The following is a 19,971-nucleotide window of genomic DNA, read 5'->3' as shown; positions in this document are numbered from 1 at the left end:
TAATTGTGTTCAGATAATTTGTTTTAAATTTTTTATCTTTTGATAGTTGTGCAGGGATCCTGACCAGCATTTTGTACTGACCCATTAAGACCTTGAAAAACTCCTTACTGGTGACGGTTGAATTAGTCCTCAATTACTTGCCTTAGTGCCAGGATGGAACCTTGGTTCTCAAGCCTGGTTACCTGTCAGAACCTCCAGGAGATCTTCAGAAAAACAAAAACCAAGTGTCCCATACTCCAAACTCTCTGCCCCTGCCAGTCAGGATTGCCAGAGCTCCACCCAGCCCTGCATATATTTTTAAATCTCCAATGTTGTTGTTTTTTTTGTTTTTCCAGTCAGGTTGAGAACTACTGAGGATAATAATTACCAGGAACACCAAAGAAAGAAGAAGTCTAGTTTTTCTCAAACACCATCTTAGTGCTTCCTAACCTTTTCAATGGATGACACACAGAGAGAGTGGCAATATTTGTACAGCCTTGAGAGACACTGGAGGAGGTCTTGTCGGGAGCGTGTCTGGCCCACTGAGGACTCAGATGGTCCCTATCTCCACACCCCTGTAACCCATTCCCAGCCCACAGTGTCAGTTGGGAAGTTCTGCTTCAGATCCTAGCAAGTATGACCTAGTTACATATAATCATATTGAAAAGGTTTTTTGGTGATGAGTTTTTAAATCAAGGTATTTCTTATAGTATCAGTGGATGCTTTGTATTCATATTACTCACGGTATCTCAAAGCTGAGAAAGAAGCTAGAGACAGGTGTCAGATTTTCTAGGTCAGTGGTCGGCAAACCGCGGCTCGCGAGCCACATGCGGCTCTTTGGCCCCTTGAGTGTGGCTCTTCCACAAAATACCACGGCCTGGGCAAGTCTATTTTGAAGAAGTGGTGTTAGAAGAAGTTTAAGTTTAAAAAATTTGGCTCTCAAAAGAAATTTCAATCATTGTACTGTTGATATTTGGCTCTGTTGACTAATGAGTTTGCCGACCACTGTTCTAGGTAGTTTTTCTAAACACTTGAACTTACAATTTCAAGTAAAAATAGGTGTTTTTATTGTAAGCAGAAATGCATTGGCCTAACTAGGTGTATTTTTAAGATGTTTCCACTTAAACATTTTCTTGTTTAATTGCTGAAGTTAATTATGAAAATAATGGAATGTCTGAATCATACATTCTCATTTTTATTATTATAAAATAATGGGCCTTTTATAATTTAGCAATTAACTGAAACCTGAGCCTGTATTACCTGTTACTTCAAAGAAGGAATTAAAGCAGGAAGCAGAGCATTTAATTCAATCCCAAGTAAATTATTAAACATCCTCCACGTACTAATTAGTCTTTCTCTTGCTCTCATTCCTTAAAGCATGTCGGCCGTTAACACCATTATCATAATGCTGTCTAGGATTCTTGTATTCAAGCCAGAAGAGATTTGTTAGCTATTCCTTTTTCCAAGAACTTGAAGACGAAATCCCAAAGAGCTCATGGAACATTCTGTATTTTATTTTTTAGGTTAGACTTTACTACTGTAACTCAAAAACTATTATGAAGTTTATGTAGCAAAAGCCAGATAAAATGTGCAGTTTCAGTGTAAGTTACAGAAACAAGACAGTTTCTAAGTATTAAAACATGGAGTATTTCAGAGATAATTGAGTGAAAGGAACCACTAGCCTATGTGTAGTATATATTTGGAGACAAAGCAGATCTGCTATTTCCAATTCAGTAAATCTGCAAAGAGTGAAGGTTCCAGTCAGATCATTGAAATTGTCTAATAGGGACCAAACTTGCCTTGTATGGGATTCTGATTATTGGGTTGAGTTGAATTCAGCTGTTGCATGTCATGTACGAGGAGAGAGGTCCTTTATGTGGTGACAGACCATTGTTACAGCCTACTACCCAGTCATCCTGAGAGTCACGAACTAGGTGGGTGTGGTGCCCACGGGAAGTCTGAGATGGTCCCCCACTGCTTCTGCCTTTCTGCATATTGTCTCATCCCATCTCTTCACCCTGGGTAAAATGGGCCCCAAGGAGTATACGAGCTGAGGAACGCTCGCTGTTAAAAAATTACATTTGGCTTACTTGAACACCTTGAGAACATCCTAGTTACTTCTCCCAAAGGAATCTTTAGACCAGCCTGCCACCTTGATGTTTTAATGATATTGTCTACATTAAAGATTCTCAAGACTTACGTTAGAATTATCTGGGAGTCAGGACGACTGTCTTCTTTTTAAGGTTCTCCAGTGATCCTGGTGTAGGTTACAAACCGCTGGTCTATATAAACTTCGATTTCTGAAGTAGCCAGTAATAAAAAGGAAAAAAGGTATTATAAGATAGTCCTATGTATTTGCAAATGCATTGGGTAGCTTACTGTTTAATTTGTTAACATTTCTTCCAATACACTTCGGATGTGGATGTAGATTCATAAGTCAAAGGCTGGGAGAACTGTTCTGTAGATCAGAGCCTCACTACACTCGAGGCCTCCAGGATTGAACATGATATGAACACACGGTGCTCACATTTTCCTTACCTCTTTATGTCACCAAGGGGTATTTGCTAGAGGATAATAATTCCATAGCGTATTTTGTGTTTATGTATTTTTATTCTTGACTCTTCAATACATTTTTCAATTATTACTAGAAAAGCAGAATCTACTCAGCAGAGAAAATTTGGGAAATGTAGAGAACTACAGAAAAAGAAATAAATAATAATCCACATTCCCACAGTTCAAAATAATTGCTGCAAACATTTTCATTCCTTCGTTGTACTAAATTGTCAGCTTTCAGGAGAGGCCTTCTAATTCAAAAATTCTAGGATTTGATGTGTATGTTTGAAATTTTTCACAATGAAAAAGTCGATTCTAGAAGCAACTCTGAGACACTCTGAAGTTGGTATATTTTCAACGTTATTTTTGCTTTTAGTTTTTCTGTTCCTAAGCCAGTTGATTCCTTCTTAGTGACTTAATATTTCATGATCTTTGACATGTAAATGAAACAGGCATTTCCAAATCACACACAATGGCTTCCCTGTATATGCATGCATATTTACCCTCTCAAAGTAAATACGCATGTTTATACCTAGCTGGTTTGGCTGAGTGGATAGAATATTGGCTCACAGCCTGAAAGGTCCCAGGTTCAATTCCTGTCAAGGGCACGAATCTTGGTTGCAAGCTTGATCCCAGCTCTGGTTGGGGCATGTGCAGGAGGCAACCAATCGATGTGTCTCTTTCACATCGATGTGTGTGTGTGTGTGTGTGTGTGTGTGTGTGTGTGTGTGTGTGTGTGTGTCTCCCTTCTACTCTCTACAAATCAATTGAGCCCTAGCCGGTTTGGCTCAGTGGATAGATCGAGCATCAGCCTACAGACTGAAGAGTCCCAGGTTCGATTCTAGTAAAGGGAACAAGCTCAGGTTGTGGGCTTGATCCCCGGTGGAGGGTGTGCAGGAGGCAGCCGATCAAATGATTCTCTCTCATTGATGTTTCTATCTCTCTCCCTCTCCCTTCCTCTCTGAAATCAATAAAAATATATATTTGAAAAATAAAAATTTTTAAAAAATAAATGGAAAAATATCCTTGAGTGAGGATTAAAACAAAAAAAGTTTTCCACTAAATAAATCAAGCCTCATTACCCGTCTGTGGAAACCATATTGTCCCTTGTCCTTTTTAAATAGATTTTTAAGTAAATTTCTCAGTCTTGGAGTATGAACACCAGCCATTGACTGTGCCATATTGGAGCTCCACTTAAAGGAGCGAGCCCTGTGGACAGAACTGGCCATTGGACACAGTGGCCCATTTGTAGTACCAGATATCCAAGACTCAGTGAAAAATCTCAGTTTGACTTTGAGTATTCTTTACATTTGTATCTGATCTTCATTACTTAAACTTTCACGCCCCTGACCTTCACTCTCCCTTCTCACCCCCCTCCTACCCCACCCAATAATCTGTGAGTCACATACTCTTTTGTCTAATCTCCATGGCATGCTATTGAAAAATAAGGAGTATAGATGAGACTGCTTTGAAAATTCAAATTACATAATACCAAAAATGAATAGGGACTTAAGCTATTTGTACTATTATATCTATAGTTTTCTATTTATAAGTTACTTTCCAACACTAAATATAACGTGTACTGCATTGTTTCCTGTGTGCATGAGATGTCACCTACAAATGCCTTAGTCCCTATTGGATAATATTGGAAGGGGGCAAAAGAAGTTTGAGGTTAAGTGATGTGGAGATTTGAGCTCCACCGATATGTAGAAGTTCTAGTTGGACTAACATGTAGATGTGTACATTTAAAAATAAATTATTTAGCTTGAATAAAACTTTTAAAAAGTAGCTTAAACCAGTCACAGGAAGTTTCTAATTTGACAACCAAAACAAACATTGGTAACTAGACTGAAAATAAACTTGTCTAGATACACAGTTTTTAAGATTTATTTTTTTGCTTCTTTTATGTGTTTATTAATCTTAAGATTAGTAAACTTTTGTTATGGATTTACCTAAATCAGTAAAAATAACATTGGTTAACCATGATAGAAATGCTTATCCTATATAATAAAGAGGGGAATATGCAAATTGACTGTCACACCATCACAAAGATGGCGGCACCTAGTCCCCTCAGCCCCGCCAGAGTCCCCCAGTCCTTTCAGCCCTGCTGGGGGGTGGGGGTGGCAGGTGTGTGGTGCGGCCAGATCCACCCTCAGCCGCCCAGGGCCGGCCCAAGGCTCAGGCAAGCCTTGGATGGCGGCTGCCCGGCCACCGAGGCTCAGGTAACCAGGGCTGGCCGAGGCTTGCACTGCCAGCAGTGGCAGTGGCAGTGGCAGAGGTGTGATGGGGGCATCGCCTTCCCCTGATCGCCGGGTTGCCTCCCACCCATGAGAGCTCCTGAACTGTGGGAGGGGTAAGGTGACCAGATCGTCCCGCTTTTGGCGGGACAAAACCGATTTTTAACAATTTGTCCCGTGTCCCACAGTGTTTTAAAAAAGTCCTTATTTTTAGAAAGATTCTTTCCAAAAATAGGGACTTTTTTAAAACTCTGTGGGACGCGGGACAAATTGTTAAAAATTGGGACTGTCCAGCCAAAAGCGGGACGATCTGGTCACCTTAGGGAGGGGTCATGCCGGGCTGAGGGACCCCCCCTCCAGTGCATGAATTTTCATGCACCAGGCCTCTAGTTTTCTATAATATGGAGGATTAAAATTATTTAAACTAAATGTCACAAATTGCAGTTATAAACAGACTTGTCTGCTTACAAATGGTGTAAACTCTCTTGGCCTTTAACTCTATATACATTATGATGATTGCCTCTTTTTTAAATATATTTTTATTGATTTCAGAGAGCAAGGGAGAGGGAGAGATAGAAACATCAATGATGAGAAAGAATCGTTGATCGACTGCCTCCTGCACGCCCCTTACTGGGGATTGAGCCCGAAACCTGAGCATGTGCCCTTGGCTAGAATCAAACCCTGAACCCTTCAGTCCACAGGCCAACCCTCTATCCATGAGCCAAACCAGCTAGAGCATGATTGTCTTTTGAATGCTTTCACTCTTGAGTCCAGAGCCTGCTCAAACAAATGTTTTTCTAGAGGCAGTAATTAAGTACAACATCGCTGGAAATGTGAGACGAGGGTTCAGCCTTTTCAGGGCTAGGGAGATACATTAAATCTTTGCTAAGTACATTTTAGTTTGCATATTTTTGAAATAATCCTACATACTAGTATGGTGTTACACTATGAGAAAATTCTAAATAGAGTATATATAAATGTCTGTCAAGATTAATAAAATGTGTGCTTGTCTAAGTGACAAGATATCTTATGATATTAAAATTTTTAATGTTTGTAGAGAACTAAATTTTCTGATTAATCTCATAAAGAACTGAATATCATTTTAAGCTCTTTTACTGATTAATCAGTCAACTGAGGCTGTGTTTCTCCTTTTAAGTTCATTGGTTGTCACCCTCTAGTTTAGCCTTGGAATCATGATGCTTTATCATCTTTTCTATACGTAGGATTATTTATTAATTGACGATATTGGTTATATTTATGAAGCAAACCCTGGTTGCAGCAATATTGTCTTTAGTAAGCTTTTTTTTTTGTATGACCTTGAATGTATTTCATAGCATTTAATATTTGTTCAAAATGGTTTATATAAGCGAGATCTGTACAACTGTGGGGTGAAATGTAAACAACTGCACTATTAGGAAGATATTAAAGTAGAGGCTATATTTACAGTGTCGTCTTTCAAATCTAGCTATGCTGTAAACTGATGTTTGCTGTATGCTCCTCCTGATTTGAAATAGATGAAAGAAAATGAACCTATTATCACCATGGTTCACACAATGATTGAGAACTCGGCGCTAAGACCCCAACTGTACCAGCAAGTAAGGTCTTGGACAGTGAATGATACTGCTTTATCATCTGCAAAATCCCTCAGTGACAGTTTTGGTTTATCCTCAGAGTTACTCATAACATTAGTGTTTTTCTTATTCCATTTTTTGTTTCTGTCTACTTGGAAAAATGCAATTCATCCATGCTTTTCAAGATGCTGCAGTATTCTTAGCATGGCTTCGCTGAACATTTTGCTGTTGAATATTGAGTGTGCCATTTTCCTGAAGTTTTTGTGCAGAGTATTTGATTGATATGTACTTGGAGGTCTGCAGTACATTTGCAAAATTTTTACTAATATTGCCATTAATATTGATTAACTGTAAAAACATTATAACTGATTTTTAGAAAAAAATTTAATTTTTTTTTTTTCCCTTTTAGGGGCACTCCCCCCTCCCCTCAATGTTTTAGGAATAGGTGATATTTGTATGGAAGTTCTTTACATCTAGCTTCTCTACTGTGGTCTGGTAAAACCTACAGATGGCCATTTCTTAACATACTGGGAGTATCTTCTCCCTGTATTCTTACCATCCTTATGCAGTTATCAAGATAGTCCTATCTTTCCTCATTCTTTTCCCCTAACTCGGAATATATACCACGTAGTTGGCTGGCTTTCATGTAGGACCTTGGTAATCTGCAGATCTGCAAAAGAAGTCATGTTATACATTCTTATCCACTTTTTTATTTTTTTTATTTCATGGTCTAAATGTTCTTAGCTGTGCGTTCTGCAACATCAGCTTCTTCCACCTCAACACTCTCAAATTACTGTGGCCAATGACCTGTTAGTTACTTAAATCGTAGAGAAGAAGAAAATTAACTAACATGAAAAATGAATATATGTTTTGACTAAAATATGTAAAACATCTGCTGTTATTTTTTTAAAGTGCCTTGAGGTCACACTGGCTTTCAAGGCCTCTGGTTTGCCTTAGTCACCTTGCTGTCTCTGCATCGTGGCCTTGCAGCTGTGAAATTGAAACAGTTGGGGAGAGGGCGACTCATTTCTGAGCAGTTTTCAAAACATTTAAAGTATATTTTGTGATTGAGCATAGTTTTTCATTTGCAATAAAGAGATAAAATATTAAATATTTAAAGTTAAACAGCTTTACTTTTCAAAAGAAAATGGAACCTTTCCATTCTGAAAGTCACCAGATTATAGAACCTACACACTCCATTCCAAAATAACACCCTGAGAACCTCAGCACTTGTTCTGGAATTGATACCTTTCTCAGTGTCAAAGCTATTGGTTTATTGTTTTGTATGATGCTAAATTGATTTGAGGTCAAAGCCATTTGGTTGTATTAGGTTAATAAGAGTGCTAGCCTGAATGTTCCTGTTTGGTTTGGGTTGGGTTTTTTTCTTTTTTATATTGATTACTCATCAGCGTTCATGATGCAGGCATCATTGCTGATTGAAATTACTCAGTCACACTAAAAGTTCTAATTGGAGATGTGTTTTTTTTAATGTGGAGATATTAATTAGATGATTTTTTTTCTCCAGGTTTCCTTTGTCATGTTATTATTCTGATAAAAACCTTTATCAGATTTTACATTGAATACTGTTATGCTTTTTCTGACATTGCATTACAATACTGTATTAATGGCTCCTGAGTTTAGCTGAAAATATAGTGACAATATAATATTGTATGACCTATTACTCTAAATCACCCTGTTGAAGTTTTCATTCAGGAGGATCTTTATGTTGACATTTTCTTAGAAGAAGAAATTACCTAGACAGTAATTATCTTAAAATTAGTCAAATAAGTAGGACCGAAAACTGAATCAAAACAAATGTTAAAGAAATAAGAATCAAGTTTAAAAAATTCCTCTGTATTTATTCTACCATCTTTCATAATTACATTGTTGTACCAGGGTTTTTATAATATAATTAATCAGTGAAATTAATCTCCTGACAAATAATTGTTTTAAAAGATACAGACTAATAGCAAATTCTTATAGCCCTGTGAGCATTTTTGAGTCTGCATAGGGTGTAATGTCTAATATTATTAACTATTTCTCCAAAAATCATTTTTGGGGTTTGTGTGTACATATATATATATGTTACCTACATAACAAGGGATACTGTAGAAAGTTGATTTTTAATGGACAAAACTAATTTTGTTTTGCTTAATGCCAAGCCTTTTTTTTTTTTTTTTAAGATTATTAGATACCTTATGAAAAAGTTCTGGCTTTCTAAATAAAATGCAGCACATATCCTACACAGTCGGTCACGTTTGCATAATACACTTCTCTAATTGAAGCTGGGGCAGTGCTCAGGCTCATCTAATTACCACATGGCCACTTTTATTTGCTTTTCTAATGTTGCTGAAGTACTGCAAACCCAGGACGTTTGGGGGACTTTTTTTTTTTTTTTTTAAGATGACTTTGAAAAATAGTAAAAAGTGTTGCCACGAAACACTATTTTATGCAGAATTTTATTTAATATTAATGAAATTACATTTTTTAATAGTAGGGTTTTCATATTGAGGACTAAATAACAAACATCTTCAATTCTAGGTGGAAATTGTTTTTTTAATAAATTATATCCATCTTTTCTTAAGCACAGCTTCAGTAGTTATCCGTAATGACAAATAGGTCATGCTTAAAAATTAATTATTTAAAGGATAATCTTGTTTTCTTATACTCTCCTTCTGACAGGTAAAAGCACTGGATAGTGGAAGTTTGATTATTTTAAGAGTTTTCTTAATATCTAACAGTGATATCTAATAATGAATATCTTTATTGAATAATTTCATTAAAGGTTTAAATAAATTTTTCTGTGATACTTTTTAGGTACAACAAAAATTTAATTTGTGTAAATAATATATTCAGATATCTATAAAGATATGTCATTCTAAAATTATAACTACACAGTACATGTTTTTCTTTTTTATACCATGTCAACTGTTAGGAAAATGAATATGCAATAATATTCTGTAGATAAAAATGTCATACCAATATCTGAAATATTTATTACAGGTTACTAAGTTTTCATTTAAAATTACTAGTCTTTTTGCTGTTGACCTGGGATATAGGATACAATTCATATTTAAGTCTTGATGTGACACTGTCTACCAGTTATGTTCAAATTACACACTCCATTGTTTAGTAAAGCTGTTCTGCATTTAACTTTAAATATTAAATAAGCAAAGTATATTTGGACATTTAGTAGCTAAAAGCTTTATATCTTTCAATTCTTATAAATGAAAAAAAGATTATTTTTTCATATTACATTTTTTTAATAGATCTAAGCATTTTAAAACTTATTTCTCATTGATAGGAGTATACATCCTTTTCTTGGGTTTAGATGCTTTAATTTAGAATGACAATTGACACTACACTACTCAGGACATATTCAGCGATCTTTATTTCAAAATAGGGCACAAGTATTGACTTTGGTTGCTAAATTCATTTTTCATGTGATGTTCATTTCTATGAAATTTTTGTGATTTACAATCACTGTGCATACCTTAAATAGTCACGGGTTCATTTGCATGAGGTACGTGGAAGTCGTGTCTTGAAATGAAACACGGAAATCCAGGATTATTATTGTATGTTTGGAATGCTGACATTTACCCTGATTCCCACATTTCCAGATCCATTCAAAATTATCTGCTATTTAAATTATGCCTCCTTCTAAAGATGTAACTGTCGAGCAGTTTTTTAAAGAAAGGGCATATATATTTATAATTTATATATTCTTATACATTTGTATGTGTACATATGAAATTTAATTTTCTAATCTAGAATGTAGTTGGGATACATTACTCCCATCCCCATTTTGAGAAAAAATGTGCCATTTAGTAAACATGCAATGAGCCCCAATTAAATTTTTCTACTGTGTGTTTGTTACTGTCTAGCAGTCAATATAAACTCTTAAAACAAGAGAGATAGTGAAATATTGCCTGCAGAGGCTGTGCTGTGATCTGTATATAACTGACAGGGGTGGCTATTGAAATCTTGGTAAGCACAACCAGAAATGAGCATTTGTTTGACCAAAAGATATTTGGAAGAAGCTGAAGAAACCATGTTTAAATACACTGAATAATTATTATTTACAATATAGTAAAACAAATGTCCGTGAACATATATAAGATTTTTTATGAAATTTGACTATCATAGTTTATAATATAGGCTTTCAGTTTTATAAGGTTTTGAATGATTTTTTCCGCTTTTCAATTAAACCCATACTTTTCCTCCATTATCTTTTAGTTCTTAAGACAGAAGAACAAGATAAGTCTATATTGTGTATGTGTGTTTATATATTATGTATCTGTATGCAATATGTTATAAGCTTTGTTGGTAAAATTGTACTAAGATGTGTTGACATTTGAGTGTACACATACACAGTTGTGTGATTATGTGTATACTGTGAAGGACAGTTTTGACGTTGAAATATGCCTGATTGAAATTATTTGATTCAATATAGTTGCCACAATTGTACTTGTCAGTTTTCATTAAAATGTGTGTCTTACAAATGGAAAATGTAAGGTGCTGTATAATTTTGTGTGACCAGCTTATTATTTTGTTTGATAAGCTGAAGTTAACACCATTTTTTATGTATCTTGCATATTGTATCACTGTGAAATATTTTTCTATTTTTGTAATGATCTCTGTTTGAATTAAACTTCTGAAAGTATAAGAATCATTAAAACCCCATTTTTATTATTGTTATATAAACCTAAAATATTAACTGTAGGCTAAATAAGTATATTTTTAAATATTAGTGTTAAATTGCTATATGACATTTTTCCTTATAGCTGTCACAAGATGAATGCAGAGGCACCTTATACAAATACAGACCTGACGAAGTAGATATTGATGTAAGTATTACTTTGCTGTGTATTGTCAGTGCTGTCATATTCTCTGCCAAAACATTGTAAATAAAGCATGACAAAAAAATCCCTCTTCCTTTTCTGCCCTCCAAAATTACATCAAATGGATTAGCATTTTCTTCTTTTTCACTTAGATTGAGTCTATCCTCCAGCAATCTTCACCCCCATAGTTAGCAGTCAAATATATTAAGAATCACATAAGTGCAAGTAAAAGACTATTTCATTAAAAATTATGTAGGACTGAGGACAAAGTAAAATTGTCTAAATGTTTTGGAGAAAGTATCCGCCTCTACAAATTCTGTCACTCCTTCCTTTTTTATTATTTAAATTTCATATTTTTTTAAAATCATATTTCAGATCGATAGCTTGCCGTGCATTCTTACTTATTTATATCTCATTCTTCCCTCATTTCCCCTGGTTTTATTCATTGAGTTGTACCTCTTTCTCATTTCAGTTTACAGTAGTTCCCCCTTACCTGGTTTCGCTTTGTGCAGTTTCAGTGACCTGCAGTCAGCCTAGGTCCAAAATATTAAATGAAATATTCCAGAAATAAACAACTCATAAATTTTAAATTTCATCTCATTCTGAGTATCATGATGAAATCTCATGCCGTCCTACCCATCTTGCCCACGTGGTGATTGATTCATCCCTTTGTCCATCATCTCCTCCCTGCTACATACATGCCCTACCTACTCATTCATCACTTAGTACCCATCTCAGTCATCAGATTGAATGTGAGGGTATCGCAATGCTTGTGTTCAAGTAACCCTTATTTTATTGAATGACAGCCCCAAACCTCAAGAGTAGTGATGCTGGCAATTTAGATATACCAAAGTGAAGCTGTAAAAGTGTATGTATGTACAGGAAAAAACATAGTATATGAACTGATGCCCTATGTATAAGGGGAGACCACTATATCCCACTAGGTATGACCTAAGTTTTGTCTAACAAAGAGAAGGTAGTTATTTAACAGATAAATGGCAAATAAGTGAAATCTCATATTTCTTGTTTGTCATTATCCAGTAAAGTTTGGGACATATTTACAGTTTGGGTAAGGTTTTTCTTTTCAGGTCAGTGGAGAACCAGTTTATTATGGTATTGAAGTTTTATTAGAGTACTAGAGGCCCAGTGCACAAAATTCATGCACGGGGGGGTGGGGGGGTATGTGTCCCTCAGCCCAGCCTGCACCCTCTCCAATCTGGGACCCCTCGAGGACCCCTGTTGGGATCGGGCCTAAATGGGCAGTCGGACATCCCTCTCACAATCCAGGACTGCTGGCTCCCAACTGCTCACCTGCCTGCCTTCCTGATTGCCCCTAACAACTTCTGCCTGCCAGCCTGATCACCTCCTAACCACTCCCCTGCCAGTCTGATCGATGCCTAACTGCTCCCCTGACAGTCTGATTGCCCCTAACTGCCCTGCCCTGAAGGCCTGGTCACCCCTAACTGCCCTCCCCTGCAGGCCTGGTGCCTCCTAACTGCCCTCCCCTGCAGGTCTTCCCCCCCAACTGCTCTCCCCTGCAGGCCTGGGTTCCCCCACACCCACCCCCTAACTGCCCTTCCCTGCAGGCCCGGTCACCCCCAATTGCCCTCCCCTGCTGGCCATCTTGTGGTGGCCATCTGGTGTCCACATGGGGCAGCCATCTTCTGTGTTGGAGTGATGGTCGATTTGCATATTACTCTTTTATTAGATAGGATACTTTGATATTTTCATAAACTTAAAAATGGGGTAGTACCAAGAATTTAAAGCATTAAAACTACTGAAATGCCCTAGCCAGTTTGGCTCAGTTGGAGGAGCATCATCCCATATTACCAAAAGGTGGTGGGTTCTATTCCCAGTCAGGGCACATACCCAGGTTGCAGGTTCTGATCCCCAATCCACTGATCAATGTTTCTCTGTCACATGGATGTTTCTCTCTCTCCCTCCCTTCCTCTAAAATCAATTAAAAAAAAAAAAAAAACTACTGAAAGTGATTTTTTTCTACTAGTAATATTTTTATTTGCATTGTTACAGTTAGAAGCAATCTTTTGTTTATATTCTTTTCTAAGAACATAACAGCATAATCCTATATAATAAAAGGCTAATATGCAAATTGTTCCCTCGACTGGGAGTTCGAGGAGGTGGGGCCAGCCCGCCAACCGCCCGCAGCCCCTCCCCCCAGCCTGCCCCACCCCCTATCACCCCCCACCCTGATTGGGGGTGGGGCCAGCCCACCAAACTCCCCTCATTCCCTCCCCCCAGCCAGCCCTGCTCGATTGGCCCCTGATCGGGGCGGGCCAGCCAGACCCCCACTCGTGCATGAATTCATACACTGGCCCTCTAGTTTTAAGAATACAAAAATAGTATCCAGTTGGTGTTTTAATTAAACACTGCATATTTCATTTAACCTCTGTCTAGTAGTTTGTAGGGGGGGAAATGTTTAACCATGTTGAAATGATTTGTTTAAAGAGATGGCTTGATTACTAAGAATATTTTGAATCATTTAGATCAGCATTGTCCAAATGGTAGTCCATGAGGTCCGAAAGGTTGACGACCGCTGGTTTAAGGAAACCTTTGGAGCAGCGGTCGCCACCTGGTGGTCCGTGAGGTCCGAAAGGTTGGCGACCGCTGATTTAGGTTACATAATACAGCTGAAATGCTTTTTCACTTTATGTGAATGTTTTTTAAGCATTCTATCTTTTACAAGCTGTATTTAAATGTTTATCTTATTCATTGAAATAAAGATTGAGCCCTAGCTGGTTTTGTTCAGTGGATGGAGCGAGAGTCTGCCCATGGACTGAAAGGTCCTAACTTAATTCCAGTCAAGGACATGTACCTCAGTTGCAGGCTCGATTGCCGACCCTGGTCAGACCACATGCAGGCAGCAATCAATTGATGTGTCTCTCTCACATTGATGTTTCTTTCTCCCCTTCCCTTCCACTCTCTCTAAAAATCAATGGAAGATATCCTTGGGTGAGGATTAACAAAAAAAAAATAATAAAGATTGACACAATTAGGTATTCCATAGCTGTTTTAAGTGTGTTTTCTTATTAGAATCACCTTCAGTTACAGGAGTGGTAACTAACCTACCTCCAGTTACAGGAGAGGGAAATTGCTAACAAAAGGTATCTTCTCTTACAACCTAGGCCAAGTTAAGCCGTCTCTGTGAACAAGATAAAGTGGTACATGCTCTGGAAGAGAAACTTCAGCAACTCCACAAGGAGAAAGTAGGACAATTATGTTTATTATCTACAATTGGTGTTGCTTTATATAGTTATTATTGGGACACTGTAATAACTGAAGTAAAAAGGAATTAATTCCATGGTGCAGAACATTAAATGTAATTATTTTTATTACAATAGTACACGCTTGAGCAAGCTTTGCTATCTGCCAGCCAAGAGATAGAAATGAATGCCGATAACCCAGCAGCCATCCAGACTGTGGTGTTGCAGAGGGATGATTTACAAAACGGGCTGCTTAGCACATGTCGAGAGCTTTCTCGAGCCACTGCTGTAAGTAACAGATTCTGTTTTCCTATTAAGACTCCCTGCTCTGGCTGGTTTGGCTCAGTGGATAGAGTGTCGATCTGTGGACCAAATGGTCCCAGGTTCGAGTCCAGTAAAGGGCACATGCCCAGGGTTGCAGGCTCGATCCCCAGTAGGGGACGTGCAGGAGGCAGCCAATCAATGATTCTCTCTCATCATTGATGTTTCTATCTTTCCCTCTCCCTTCCTCTCTGAAATCAATAAAAATAAAAATATATTTAAAGGACTCCCTGAAATATTAGGCAGCTTTTCCTTTATCCATTTCTGTTTTATTGGACTATCTTTAGAATTTCTTTATTATAACTAGAAATTAATTTGTTATTAATTAATAATATAAAAAATGAAGGGTGGTCTTCATTTCTTTAATTAGTAGTGGGCATCTTACTTATTGTGAAATAGTTGTTTTTATAAGAGATAAATACTCCTGTTTATATATTATGCAAATGAGAAATTCTCAAATATGTTTAGATTTATTATAGTAAGGAAATAAATTTTTTTTTAACTTTAAGGGAGTTGGGATAATTTTGAGAAGGTGGTAATTAGGTTCACCCAACCAACCATTTCAGTAAAAGGCACCTGTGAAATGCTTTTAAGAGCCTGTCAACATTACTTTTTCATAGCTGCAGTGTAATCTAAGTTTAGATGATAGGTTTCAGTAAGAAATATAATTAGCCGAACCTTTTAACCCAGTCTTGTCGCTTTATAAAGAGTCTCTGGGGATTACTAAATCTAAAAGTCTTACGTGCAGTTTATAAATTAAGTGTTTTATGAGTCTACACAGGCTGCTTTAGATCCTATATGCAGTCATCTCTAGACATGGTAAGAGCACCTGCCCAAGCAGCCCTTTGAAAGAGAAATCCTCGCAAAAGCCACCTGTTAAAGCTGCTAACACACCCTTGTCTGTAGCTTCAATGGGCTCTTTAGGGAGCAGCTACCTTTTAAGAAGGTCCACAGCTTAACTAAGAAAGGTCTTTTCAAGCTGGCAGGATTCCAGAATCTCAGCATGGCTTCCATTCTGAACACTAAAATAGTATTCCAAACAAGAGCTATTTTTGCCCTAGCTGGTTTGGTTCAGTTGGCCCGCAACTGAAGGGTCCCAGGTTGGATTCTGGTCAAGGACACAAGTTCCTTGGTTGCAGGCTCATGTGGAAGGTAACCAATCAATGAGTCTCTCTCACATCAATATTTCTCTCTGTCTCTCCCCCTCCCTTCCACTCTCTCTAAAAATCAATGGGAAAATATCCTCAGGTGAGGATTTAAAAACAAAACAAAACAAAAAACACCATGGGCTATTTTTAAATGAATATAGCGTGGTGTTAAACAAATCAAAACTTAAATACCTAATATTTAATACTAGAGGCCCGGTGCATGAAATTTGTGCACTTGGGGGTGGAGGGGTCCCTCAGCCTGGCCTGCGCCCTCTCGCAGTCCGGGAACCCATGGGGAGCGAGACTAACCTGGCAGTCAGACATCCTTAGCACTGCTGCGGAGGCGGGAGAGGCTCTCACCACCACCACTGCGCTCACCAGCCGTGAGCCCGGCTTCTAGCTGAGCGGCGCTCCCCCTGTAGGAGCACACTGACCACCAGGGGGCAGCTCCTGTGGTGGTCAGTGCGTATCATAGCAACCAGTCGTTCCGCCATTCGGTTGATTTGCTTATTAGCCTTTTATTATATAGGATACTTATCCCTGATTTTAAAGTCATTTAAATTATCTCATTTAATGTCTGTTACTTACACGGTGATGTTATAGGTGTGTTTTTTAAGAGTTTAATATTCTTTCATTTGTGATCTTGATATCAGAACCATCTAGCTGTAGCATCCAGCACTCTTAAGATGTGCATTGAAAATTGGATGAAATGGTTGAACTGAATGATTTGCCCAACGTTACAAAACTAAGAAGTGCTGTGTCCAGAACACAAATCGGACCTGAAGACTTAGATTACATGAATTTTTATAATCCTATATAATAAAACCCTAATATGCAAATGGACCGAACGGTGGAACGACTGGTCACTATCACACACACTGACCACCAGGGGCCAGACGCTCAGTGCAGGAGCTGCCCCCTGGTGGTCAGTGTGCTCCCACAGGAGGAGCACCACTCAGCCAGAAGCCAGGCTCACAGCTGACGAGCGTAGCACTGGTGGCGGGAGCCTCGGAGCAAGGGGTCATCGACTGCGAGAGCCCTGGACTGCAAGAGGGATGTCTGACTGCCAGCTTAGGCCCAATCCCCAGGGGGATCTGAATGTTGTGCACCAGGCCTCTAGTGTAGTCATAAAGAAAATGAGTACACCTGAAATGTCTACAAGATGGTAATCAATTAATGATGGGTCGGATTTGGATAGGAAGAAAGGGGAAGTGAAAGGTGGTCCATACAGGACAAAATGCCTCGAATCACAGCACAGAAATGAGAATGTGGGAGACATGTCTGGAGAAGCAAGTAGTGGAACTGACTGTCTAGAAATCGGGGATCGGAATATGAGATTAGAAAGGGAAATGGGGCTAAGCTGTCAGTGCCAAACTCATGAAAGCTTCAGTATTCCTGTATGACCTGAGCCAAATCAAAATTTAGTTGGAAGCTATTTCATGATTGATATCTGTTTTAGGGAATTCTGGGGATGTGCACTTACATCTCATTAGGAGGCTTAGAATTTGCTCCATCCCAAGGTTAACTCCAGCACTGATAGAAGTTTATTAAAAATGTTTTAATAGAAATTAATCATGTTTTAGTATCCCGCTTTCTGGTTTTATCCCATATAATCACTTTTCTGTTTTGTTTCTTTCCCCTTGCCTTTGGCATTATTCAATGATCATTACAAACCCTCAGTATGTTCTTCTGAGACATATCTTACTGCATAGAATACAAACTGTGTTAATTGGTGCCTTTATGTAAAGTTAACGCATATTAGCAGCTGAAGGCTACAAATGATGCATAGCATCATACTGGGCATATGGTGGACACTCAGTGGATGTTGATTAGATTTAAATTTGATTTAACATTTATGCCAGCAGAATCTCAAAGGAGTCCTCTGATTCTCTCACAATTGATTCAGGGCATTGGTTCAAATCTAACTTCTGAGGTATAAAAGATAGAACATCAGAGGCATAACATTAAGGCATCCAATGATCAAACCTGGGTTTCAGAGAACATCTCCTCTTCTGGTTGGCTACTTAGGTACATGAAACCAGGATTAGCACAAGGTAAACATGTAAAGCAGCATTCCCTTTATGTTTTATTTCATTCTTGAAGCTATACCTCCTCTCCATAAGCCCCACCCAGCACACCCACATGCTTTTAGGCACATGGTGTTCTCTCCTCGCCTCTACTTTATTTTATCTAAACCCGATTAGTGAGCAAGATTATTAAAGCAGTCTGTTATACCTTGAAATTTTTCAGTGTGTAACTGTCTTGGTTTGGATTCTCCTCTGAAAGCAGACCCTGAGATGAGGAACTGGGTTCAGAAAGTTTGGGGGGAGGTGATTTCAGGAACGGAAGCACTGAGTGTGTAGAGGGAGAGGGGAAAGCCACTGAAGGTTTCACTGCTGAGTCGGTTACCGCTGTGAGCAACGGGACCTCGGTCCCACTGAGGACGCTGAGAAAATGTGCAGAATGCTGCAGGATTTCCCCGTGAGAGGCTTGCCAAGGCGACGAAACTAATAAGGAACAGAGTCAGACCAGAGTCAGCATCTAAGTCAGACACTTCATTCTGGGGCTTCTGTACTTCCTGCGCCACCTCTCGAGGCAGTCACATGTACTTTCTGGAACTTGAAATCAAATTTATATTTTCTTATGAAAAAATCTGAAATTGGGATTTCAGACATCAGAAGCAAGTTATAAAGGCCCCCAGTCATCCTGAATCATTCTAGTGGAGGGCTTATGTATTGATCCACTGTAAAACTATCAGTATATGAAACAGTAGTAATAACCATGAATATTTCTCCAGCAGTTATTAACTGCCGGGTTCATTATGAGTGCTTTACATCCACCTAATCCGAATAATACCCCCTTGACGTGGGTACTATTATTACTATGTTGAAAGAGGAAAACTGAGACACGGAGGTTGCAGTTAAGTAGCATGTGTAGACTTCCATTAAACTTATTTGTGTTCTAAACTGCATGGGAGATAGGAGGGCAGTGAGTAAGTGGAGAATTTAGACTACAGTGGATAAAGCAGGTTTAAGATTGTAAGCTTAAAGGGGCATGGAAGCAGGGAGAGACTTACACCAAGTGAAATGTCACGGACTGTGCTTTGAAGGATTGTAAGACGGGTTTTAAATACCCTGGTTACTTCATGATTACTAAGCCACATCCCCGAGAAAGAGACAGCCAGATGTGATAGCCCCCTGGTGTGCTGCAATAGAAGGTACCCAGCAACACTTAAGAGGTATTTTTACTAAAAAATCAAATCTGAATCTCAACAGTCTCCATATCTAACTACAAATTTATAGGAAATACAGGAAACAGAAAAGCACGCTAAGCAATATCACAGGGATTCCATTAGCAAAATCTAGAGTAGGAGAACCTCTACAGAAAAAGGAGCCCATTTTCTTCAACAAATACGTAGCAAGGGAGTGGGGGGGAGATGTTGTTACAAGTTTTAAAAGTGTTTTTTTTAAATATATTTAATATATTTTTATTTCAGAGAGGAAGAGAGAGGTAGAAACATCAGTGATTAGAGAGAATCATTGATTGGCTGCCTCCTGCACGCCCCCTATTGGGGATCGAGTCGACAACCAGGTTCAATTCCTGGTCAAGGGCATGTGCCTAGGTTGCAGGCCCGATCCCAGTCCAGGTTGTGTCTCTCTCACATCAGTTACTCTCTCTCTCCACCCTCTCTCCCTTCCACTCTCTAAAAATCAATGGAAAAATTATCCTCAGGTGAGGATCAACCAAAAAAATTCACTTGTTGGCTAAGTTGGGATTTTTGATTCTTTTGCCATTCCTGAAACGATCCCACACATGTACACATATTTTTTAAACTGTTATAACATATTCTCCAAAAAGTACACTAGTAAATGCAGAGATATGCCTGCTATCCATATCAAGGCATTGAATTTTATTGCCTCCTCCCAAAAACACCATCACTTCGCTGTTAAATTATATATTAGCTTTGCCTGTTTTTGTATCTTAATAAAATATGATCATATAATATATACTCTTTTAACTTTGTGATGTTCATCCATGTGGTTGTAGATTGCAAGAGTTCATTCATTCTCTTAACTGTATGATATGAAACTTTACACATT

The 19,971-nt window shown here is 38.3% G+C and overlaps 1 protein-coding gene across 1 annotated transcript in view; it reads left to right on the top strand.

Annotated features, from left to right (window-relative positions):
- Positions 1-19,971, top strand: part of PLEKHA5 (pleckstrin homology domain containing A5) — a 215,268-nt gene that overhangs the window by 172,729 nt on the left and 22,568 nt on the right. The window contains exons 13-15 of the mRNA XM_054719239.1: positions 11,125-11,187; positions 14,325-14,405; positions 14,541-14,690. Coding sequence (XP_054575214.1) covers positions 11,125-11,187; positions 14,325-14,405; positions 14,541-14,690 — 294 coding nt within the window. The remainder of the gene's footprint in view (positions 1-11,124; positions 11,188-14,324; positions 14,406-14,540; positions 14,691-19,971) is intronic.

This window comes from Eptesicus fuscus, chromosome 7 (assembly GCF_027574615.1).
Source record: "Eptesicus fuscus isolate TK198812 chromosome 7, DD_ASM_mEF_20220401, whole genome shotgun sequence".
Classification (NCBI taxonomy): domain Eukaryota; kingdom Metazoa; phylum Chordata; class Mammalia; order Chiroptera; family Vespertilionidae; genus Eptesicus; species Eptesicus fuscus.
Note: the sequence above shows the minus strand (reverse complement) of the source record. Positions and strands in the feature narration are given on the sequence as shown.